General features: G+C 45.3%; 1 protein-coding gene and 1 non-coding gene across 2 annotated transcripts in view; one reads left to right on the top strand and one right to left on the bottom strand.

The window, feature by feature from the left end:
- Positions 1-9271, bottom strand: part of Ctnnbl1 (catenin beta like 1) — a 167977-nt gene extending 158706 nt beyond the window's left edge. The window contains exon 1 of the mRNA XM_085697114.2: positions 9113-9271. Within this exon, the coding sequence (XP_085553240.1) occupies positions 9113-9142 (30 nt within the window). The 5' untranslated portion in view covers positions 9143-9271. The remainder of the gene's footprint in view (positions 1-9112) is intronic.
- On the top strand, positions 5391-5519 carry LOC125405117 (small nucleolar RNA SNORA61). The gene has a single exon (XR_007233469.3). It is a non-coding gene; the product is annotated as a small nucleolar RNA SNORA61 (small nucleolar RNA).
- Positions 9272-9601: the final 330 nt, after the last annotated feature.

A 9601-nucleotide genomic window follows, 5' to 3' on the forward strand; every position in this document is an offset into this window, starting at 1 on the left:
CATCTACCGTGACAATAGCACCATGTGATCAAAGTAAGCCTGCCTAGGAAGCCATCAGTGTGGCAGAGCTGTGCAAGGCTACAGCAAAGAGGTGGTAGTGGAACAGGAAGGCTAGAAAGAAGGCTCTCGAAGACACAGCCCTCCTCCTCTGGAAAGCCTTCTTCCCACAGCGGAACTGTTTGGACACCTGTGTGACAGACAGCACTGACACTCAGCGCTGAGATCTCAAACCTCTGGAGCTCCCGTTAGAGCACAAACTCCTCAGGCTGGAACTGTGACAGGGCCTCTTCCTACCCGGACTGTGAGTCAGCCGCTCACAAGGGCTTCTGCCTTATTGGCTACTGAAGGGAGTTGGCTCACAAGCTTGCATAGTCCAAGGGGAAAGAATCTTTCATCTCTCAGCCCTTTCATCTTTGAGAAAGGGCCCCAAGGCTTCTTTCAAGTCAGCTGAACAGTTGGCAGCCCTGACTAAAATGCAAAGTTGGGCATGGGAGGGCAGAGGAGGAAGCAGAGAATTGTGTGATAGCCGAACATCTGGCCAGAAGCTCAGTAGACACAAGAAATGTCAATCAGGACTCCTGGGCTGACAGGTAGCTACATCAGGAGTTGAAGGGGAAGAATGGATAAGTTCTTCTGAGAGGACAGGAGCAGGGCGCAGTCACGCTCCAGTAAAAATCAAGTTAGAACAGTGAGACCCAAGAAATGGCTGGCAGAAAAGGGCACATGCATTCTTCAACAATGTGGCTCTCGGGGCAGCAGTGGTGCACCCATTTATTCCCAGCACCCAGGAGGCAGAGGCAGGTGAATCTCTGAGTTTGAGGCCAGTCTGGTCTACAGAGCGAGTTCCAGGACAGTCGGGGCTACACAGAGAAACCCAAATTAATTAATTAAAATAAAACCAGTACTCTTTAAACTCTGACACAGAGGACTGAGGTTCAGTTGCCAGCACCCACTTGGCAGTTCACAGCCACCTCTAAGTCCAGGGTCCAGGCAATCCAATGCCTTCTTCAGGTCTCTGAGATAATAAAATATACATACATGCATGCAAAACACTCATACATATAAAATACAAATAAATAAATCTTTAGACACAACATGGAAACCCACCTCCAGGTGTGTCTGAGGGAGTTTCCCAAAACTCCAGTTTTAACCTGGAGGGTTAAAATGTAACCAAATATAAGCCGGACCACTCCACTGGCTGGAGTCCAGAACTAGGTGAAAAAGAAAATTCAAACTAAGCACCAGCATTCATCTCTCCACTTCCTGACTGTGGATGCAATGTGACCAGCTACCTCAGACCTCACATTCCTACTGCCATGCCTTCCCCACGGTGGAATGACAGGGGATCCCCAGCTGGTGCTGCTGTTTGAAAGGTTAGGAAATCTTTAGAAGGAAGAGCCTTGCTGGAGGAAGTACATCACTGAGGATGGACATTGAGGGCTTATAGCCTGACCTCACTTCCTGTTTGATTTCTCTGCTTCCTGACAGACAGAGAGTCTCAGGCTCCTCCTGCCATTCCTCCCTCCCCACCATGAAGGACTCCATCCCTCTGGAACTGTGAGCCCAAATAAGCCATTGGTAAGTTGCTTTTTGCCAGGGTATCCAATCATAGCCGCAGAAACACAACTAATACAGATTATATCCCTAAAAGTGAGAGCCAGAACAAGCCTTTCCACTGTGAGCTGCTTCTTGCCAGGGATTTGACCTCAGCAATAAGAGCACTAATACATATCCCATTCCTGAACAACCATCACTTGACACTGAGGATGGGCAAGACACACTGCTAGATGCTGGCTCCCTCCCCTGAGTTTACAGAGGCACAAGAGCATACTGTATAACCTGGGAGAAGAATGAGCTGGGAAAAAGACAGATGAGAAGTTATGGTGGGAAGAAATGAACTTAAGGGTGGAAAACATCAAGAGATAAAATAAATGGGAACATCAATGAAACTAGCTCTTTACCTGTTATTTATAGGCACCTTGCTAACAAAATAAACTTGGGAAAGCACGAAGCTGTCATGCAAAACGCAGCCTCTTTCAGTATGATCAGAATACATTCTCAGGGTTAGAACATAAGACGAGGTTGCCACATAAATGAAGGATGCATTTTGAACACAAGTGTTCAGGCTGCCAATGATGTATCTTACACGTACAACAACAACAACCAATCAAAAAGGCTCAACCACAAACTCCAATTCCTATCTTAAAGGGAAAAAGCAGGTAGCGAGAAGTACAAATGGCAAACATGTACAAGAAAAATCTCCTTATCCACATAACCCTGAACAAGCACTTTATGTACCACTAGATAAATGGCAGGAATGTAAACCACGACAAGCAGCACCATCAAGACTGCAGGGGAACTTCAGAGCCCAGTGCTGCATGAGGGAGCGGCGCGTGAGCACTGGTAGTCTCTGCAGCTGACAGGACCCCATTGTCTCTGGCCACTCCCCAACTCCCTGAACATGCATGCAAAATTTGCTCCTAACAGTTGGCAACTGACTCTTCCCACCTTCTTCTGTCACCCACAAAACTCCTCCATCAAGGATAGGATTCCAATACCACCCTCTTTTTTCAATGACCACACCCTTCGATCCTGCCCCACTCTGAGCTTATCCCTGCACTTTGGTGCTGGGATACTTATATTCACACAGTGAGGTGTTTAAATGAACACTTCACTTCTCACATCATGAATTCTTTAAGGCCCAGGATCAGGACTCAGTGATTTTAACACATGCAATAGCTCAGGAATAGCATAAAGTAATTATGAATGACAAGTGGGAAGGGGGAAATGCCACACAAATAAAGAAGCTCCTTACAATATCGCCTCCAAGAACAAACACCTGGATGCTACCTAAATACCCAATTGTAGAGAAATAACTGAGGGGAAAATGGACTATTACCCAAACAAAAACCTACATATGTTAAAGAGTAATATGAAAGATATGTAGAAAAAATACATGCTTAATTTAAAAAGAAACATGAAACAGTACATACACAATAGTTATAGTCATCCAAAATACATAGGACTGTGAAAACAAAAAAATACTGGGTTAGGGTAATAGTTTTTCTCTCCTCAAATTTTTTCATACTGACAGTTTATTATCATTAAAATCTAGTTCAAAAGTAAAAAATTGGAGAGGAGAAAATTAGAGATTTCTAGAAGTTCCTCCAATCCATGAAAATGCTATTACCCACATATGACAGGAGGACTGGGTATCTGCAGTGTCACCCAAGCCTAAGGTCCCCGACCCCAATCTGCCTCAAAGAGAATCCTCTGGTGGTGCAAAGCCAGCCATTCCCACCAAGCCAATCTGAACTAAATGCGAATTCTTTATTGCAAAACTTCAGAGGTAAGAACTTTTCCCAGACATCTGTGGAATGAGTATTAATGAGAGTGCCCTGGAGGTCAGATCTGCGCCTGTGTGGCAGAAACTTCTCAGCCGAGCAACTGCTGGGCACACTTCTTGATGAGATGTCTAAGCCTGAAGGCATCAAAAAAGTACATTTCCATATTGGGAACATAACTGGTTTCCTCCTTAAGACTTTTCCCACCACCTCCTGTCCACATTGTAATTCTCCTGTCTTCTCAAATGAATTGTTAACATCTGTCAAGGATATAAGGCATACACCGAGGCGCTCTCCTGCCTATTACAAGAAGAACCAATCTCAGCAGAAAATTGCAATCTTCCCACTGACTTGCCCCAAATATGAAATTTAATAAGCATGCAAAAAATGTTAAAGTTTTAATAAACATTTCCTGTCACAGTAGGGTACTTTTTTCCTGCTCACCTTAGACCCTGAGTTTTAGGGATGGAAAGAACCAGAAGCTGTACAACCTGACCTCCTCATCTGACAACTGACAAGAAAAACAATGCACAGAGGGAAAGCGGCTTGTCCCCAGTCACCCAGACAAGTGCTGACAAAGGCCGGATTAAAACCCCAAACTCCCAGGTCTCCAGCCCCAACTCTTTTTGCTACACCAGGCTTTTTTATCTACTCTCTGGAGCCCTTGGCCTAAATAATTAGTATCACAGCATTTTAAAGCTACTAGGGACCTCACAAAGAGTCATACTTAATCCCCTCATTACATATTTAAGGAAACTGAGGCCCAGAGAGATTAAGTGATTTGCTCTCAATTTTGAGTGGCAGGGAAGAAGTAGAGCTTAAGCTGAGAACTCTGCAAACCAGCGCCCATGAGAAATGAGAGCTGTCTTGATTGGGAAAAGCTTAAAAGGAATGCAGAATTCTAGACCAGGGGGCCTGCATGCAGTCCCTGACCACAGCTTTAACATCACCTGGTATCTGACTGGAAATGCTTAGAACCTCAAGTCTCTGGACACTGAGTCAAACTCTTGAGCTGGGAACGTTCCAATCAGACATCTCACTCCCTTCTGTTCCCACGCAGGAGCTCCAGGGTTCAGGAGAAGTCAGCTTTCCAATGTTGATTACGAGCAACAGTGCTTATGACTTATGCTTTATTCTACTTGTGCATAAGACATCAACTCAAAAGTTTTTTAAGCCTAAAACCAAATGGAAACCATGCTCGGGCATTCCATGCTGGCTCCGTTGCTTCCTGGCTATTTCAGGTTAACAGACAGGGCACCTGCCTCCCTAGCTTTAGTCTCCCTTCCCATGAAGTAGTCACAGCATCTACATCTGGAGGGTGTGCTGAGGATTAGACCTGACAGTTGACCTGTAAGCACTTTAGTTCTGGCTCTGGCACTGACAGACAGACAGACAGACCAGCAGAGCAGTCAGGAGCTCCAGCTACGAAACAGAACTGCTTGTGTATTCTCTGGCTAGGTACCTTCAGTCAGGTCTCAGTTTCCTCCACTGTAAAATGGGGATTAAAACAGTTGCACGTGCCAGGCATGATCCATACAAGTCTTTAACCACAGCACTCTGGAGGCAAAGGCAGGCAGCAGGCAGATCTTTCTAACTTTGAGGGCAGCTGGCCTACAAGTCAGCCAAGGTTACACAGTGAGATCCTGTGGGGGCGAGGGAGGTTCCTCCCAGGATAGAGATATAGTTCAGTTGGTAGAGTGCTTGCCAAGTATTATTTGGTTCTGTTCACAGCACACCATAAACCAGGTGTGGTGGTGCACACCTGTAATCCCAGCATTTGGGAAGTAGACAGGAGGGTCAGCAATTCAAGGTCATCTCTGACTACATGATGGACAGCTTGGTCTACATAAGACCCTGACTCAAAAAAAAAAAAAAAAAGAAAAAAAAGAAAAAGAAAGAAAGAAAAAAAGAGAAAATTCCTCATAGGGCTGTTATGTGGATTTGGTAAGGATGCAGGCAAATTAATTATTTTATGTCAGAATATCGCTGTCTTTGAAGCACTTTCACTTCCATAAGCTCATCTGGTCCTCAAGATTCCCACAGGATACCCTCCTGTTTCCTTTCCCATCGGATCTTGATGCTGGTCTTGGTGGTCGTAAAGGAGGAAGAGCAGACCGAAGCTGGCCTCATGGCAACGTAGTCCGCTATAGAGCACTGGGTCAGAGTCATACATGCCTTGGCGCTTGTAAAATGGGCTAGCCTGAGAATTACATAAGCCTCTGGGCAGTTGGAGCATTGTGCTTGGGTTTCTCTAGTGATTTGTTTTTTTAGAGCCATGTAACCAGTGAAGGGGCCATCATTTATGATCTCATCTACAGTTTGTTGGAAAAAAACAAGAGGACTTCCCTGGAAGCAAGAGGAAGCTTTTACTAAAACTTTCTGATGTAGCCAGGTTCTGCCAGCAGTGATGGTGCATACTGAGACAGTAAAGGCTACAAAGAGAGACCATGTCTTGAAAAAACAAAAGGCGTGAAATGCTTTGGGATTTAACATGTAATTGGTTCAATAAAGACTTTTGAAAAGTTAAAAAAAAAATTCCCACAGGAGGTTGGGTGTATTTGATTGATTATAAACTAGACTCTAGGCACCGCCGTCTTTTCAGATAGGAATGGAGGTAGACCCTGATGAAAAAAACAGAGCTGCAAATACAAGACCAAGATTCTGGTTAACAGGTCAGTCACTGCCGTGGTCTAGCAGTTACCATGTTGGCCAATGACTTCAGCTAAGTCTTGTTGTCAGAGGCCGCTAGTTCTTTTCCTGACTGTCCTGACTCAAAATAATCACACAGAATCTATATTATTTGCAATACTGTTTGGCCAATAGCTTAAGCATTTTTTAGCTAGCTCTTACATCCTAAACTAACTCATCTCCATTAATCTGTGTATCGCCATATGGCTGTGGCTTACCCGCAATATGACTCCACCTACTCTCTATATATATCTTTTCTAACCTGGCTATATTCTGTTAAGCCATTGGTCGAAAGCAGCTTCTTTATTAACCAATGGCAATAAAACATATTCACAGCATACATCATCTCCCACATCAAAGTCTGTCTATCAGATCAGTGTTCTTGTTCAAAACAACTGGGTTGAATGAAGACATCTGCATCACCTCCCAAAACACAAAGGCCTTCTCCTGGTCCACAGGAAGTCCTACGAAGGCTGTCATCTGCCTACATCTCCAGCTTCATCACCTCCTGGTGTCCTATCCACTCACCAAGTTCTAGCTACATGGCTCTTCTCTCTGCCATGAGAGCAGAGTGGTCCTGGAGCCTGTGCTCATAGCTGCAGCTCCTGCCTTCTCAAGACTGGCTCCTTCTCCACCTTCAGAGCACTAAAGCTGGTTTGCTGGACTCCCTGCCTGCCCAGTCAGTCTACAGAGGCCCTGAAACAGGTAACTTATGGCAGTGCTGTCCAAGAGAAATAGAAGGAAAGTCACAAAAAAACTTTGCATGTAAGTTTAAATTTTGAAGTAGGCACAAAATTGAAGTTTAATAACCTATTTTCCTTAATCCAATCTATCAATGTAATCTACATAAGAGTTAAGATACTTCATTTTCATTTGTCCATGATAAAGCTTTGAAACCCAGTGAGTACTTTGCACATATGAAAGATCTCGATGCAGGTGGGCCACACTTTCCGTGTCCAATTGTCATGTGCCAAGCTGTCCCCAAACCATGCTCACACTTTCCCTGCAGATTCTGCTCTATTCCCTTCACAACACACGCAGCAATCTGAGTTTACTGTTTACCTACTCAATTATTCTCTGGTGACTCCTCTACCGTGTTTGCCTTTCGTTCGAAAGTAAAAGCCTTGTCTCATTCATGTCACATCATATGCTCAGTGGACCAAGTACCTCGCATACAGTAGGTGTTCAATAATTATCTGTAGCCAAAGAATGGACCTTTTCTGGCAGAACTGCTCCAGATCTGAGTCAATGGACTGGACTAGCCAATCCCTAACTCCCAAATCAGCACTCATCAGTAACAGGCCTACTACCGTTCTTGTTCCACCATCAATCACACAGTCTTTTGGGGGGCGGGCAGCATTTACAAGACAGGGTTTTTCTGTGCAGCCCTGGCTATCCTGGAACTCACTCTTGGACCAGACTGGCCTCAAACTCAAGAGATCCACCAGCCCCTGCCTTCCTAGTGCTGGGACTAAAGGCGTGTGCTGGGATTAAAGGCATGCACCACCACAACCACCATACTACATTGTCTTAAAGAGAAGAATATTACAGGCTCACATCTCCTGGTTATTTACAAATTCTTTCTCATTATGTCTGGAGTCTCCATATCTGGGGTCAATCTTTTATATATGGGCTAAGGGAAATAACCATTAATATTACTATTTATGGATTACTTTACTCTGCAACAAACACTGGTCTAACAATTTAACAGTTTCCCAACAGAACATGAGGTAGGTACCATAAAGTATTTTGTTGAAAGTTACAACAATCAATTAGCAAGAAAAAAGAGATTGCAAGCAACCAGGGACTCTAAATGCAAGCCTTATTTGGGGGGGGAGGGTTGGAGTCTCACTATGTAGCCCTGACTGGCCTGGAACTCACGGTGATCCCTCTGCCTCTGCCTCCCAACTTTCAGGCACTGAGATTAAAGGCAAGCAGCAGCAGCTCAGCTTGTCATTGCCTACTCTTGACTGCAGAGCTATCGCTAGTAGCTACACTTCTAAAAATCAACACAAACCGGTATGGTTGGCTTAAATTGTACCTTATTTCACCCATTACCCAAAATAGGGTCATTCAATCAATATAACCAATGATCAAGGCTCAAGTAATCAATATAAAAACACTAACCTTTTTCACCCAGCAGTGCTGGCACACACCTTTAATCCCAGCACTTGGGAGACTCATCTCTGTGAGTTCAAGATCAGCCTGGTCTACAAAGTGAGTCCCAGTACAACTAGGAGTGTTTAGGACTGTTACACGTAAAAACCCTGTCTTGAAAAAAAGAAAGAAAGAAAATACTACCCTTTCCAAACTGTCTTTAAAATCCAGTGTGATTTACTTACAGAACTTCCTAACTTAGACTAATTACAGTTCACGGGTTCTAACACTATTGAGACTAGTGAGTCAGGCTGGACACAAGGAGCCTCATTAGGCAGCCAAAAGAGGGCAGGGACTTTGGGCTGGAAAACTGGACACTTGAGCTTCAATTAATCATGCTTGTAATTGTTGAGTGACCTCAGGCAAGACCTTTCTTCCCTCTGGCACACCCACTGACCACAAGTATCCTGAGCAAGGAGGTCAAGAAGTCTCTTACCGACCCATCCACGCTCCATTTTCCAAACATCTTAACCATTGCGGGAACATGGGCACAGGTTTCTGCGCTTTCAAATAACCTTTCACACATACCCATTTTATAGATTTAAATAAATAAATAAACTGAGGCTTAGCGACGTGGTAAAGACTGTATTCAAAGCTACACCAGCAGCTGGTAGAGAAACTGAGGCTCAACCCCGAGGGGAAAAAAAAAGTACTACTGCCTCAAGCCCTATGAATAGACAGAAACGAGACCAAAGATGAGCGGAAGGGAGCCAGGCTACCGGGTGGGAAAGGAAGATCAAAGGGCTCAGGCCTGGAAAGGGAAGGAATCGAAAGGGTCCACGAGGGCTTCGGGGAGTGAGAGCAATGACAGGCGAGAACCCCAGGGTAGCATGAGAAGTGAGGGCCAGAGAGCCAGAGGAGGCGAGACGACGGGGCTCCGGCCCTGCGACCCCGGCGGGACGAAGCCTGCCAACTTCACCTACCTGGTAGCTTAAAAGTTCGCCCACGTCCATGGTTCCAGACCCAATCAGCACAGGGTATCCTGGTTACCTCCACTCACTCTCGAACCACGGGCCGCTCAGTGGCTTTTCCTGCCACACTGCCGTAAAGTGCCTCAGAACCAATAGGGTAAAAGAGCGCGAGGCCGGCGGGCCTGCCACACTGCCGTAAAAGGAAGCGCGACCGTAATGCGCGCCGCATTTTGACTCCGCGGCTTCCGCCGGGATCCTGAAGGGGCGGGCAAAGGGGCGGGGCGGATACCTAAGGGGTAGGAACCTAAAGCTGTGCCTGGTCTCTAAGAGTAGGGAATCCTGCGGAGCCTTACAAGACTCCCATATAAACAAACAGAGGTTTGGAATGCCGTGACACGTAAGGTAGTCTCACGTGGCTCCTGAAGTGTGGCTAGTCCTGAGATGTTAGGTGTGAATCAAATGACACTGGACTTTCAAAATTTGCACAAGTTTTCTTTCGTT

This window comes from Myodes glareolus, chromosome 10, assembly GCF_982192425.1.
Source record: "Myodes glareolus chromosome 10, mMyoGla1.1, whole genome shotgun sequence".
Lineage (NCBI taxonomy): Eukaryota > Metazoa > Chordata > Mammalia > Rodentia > Cricetidae > Myodes > Myodes glareolus.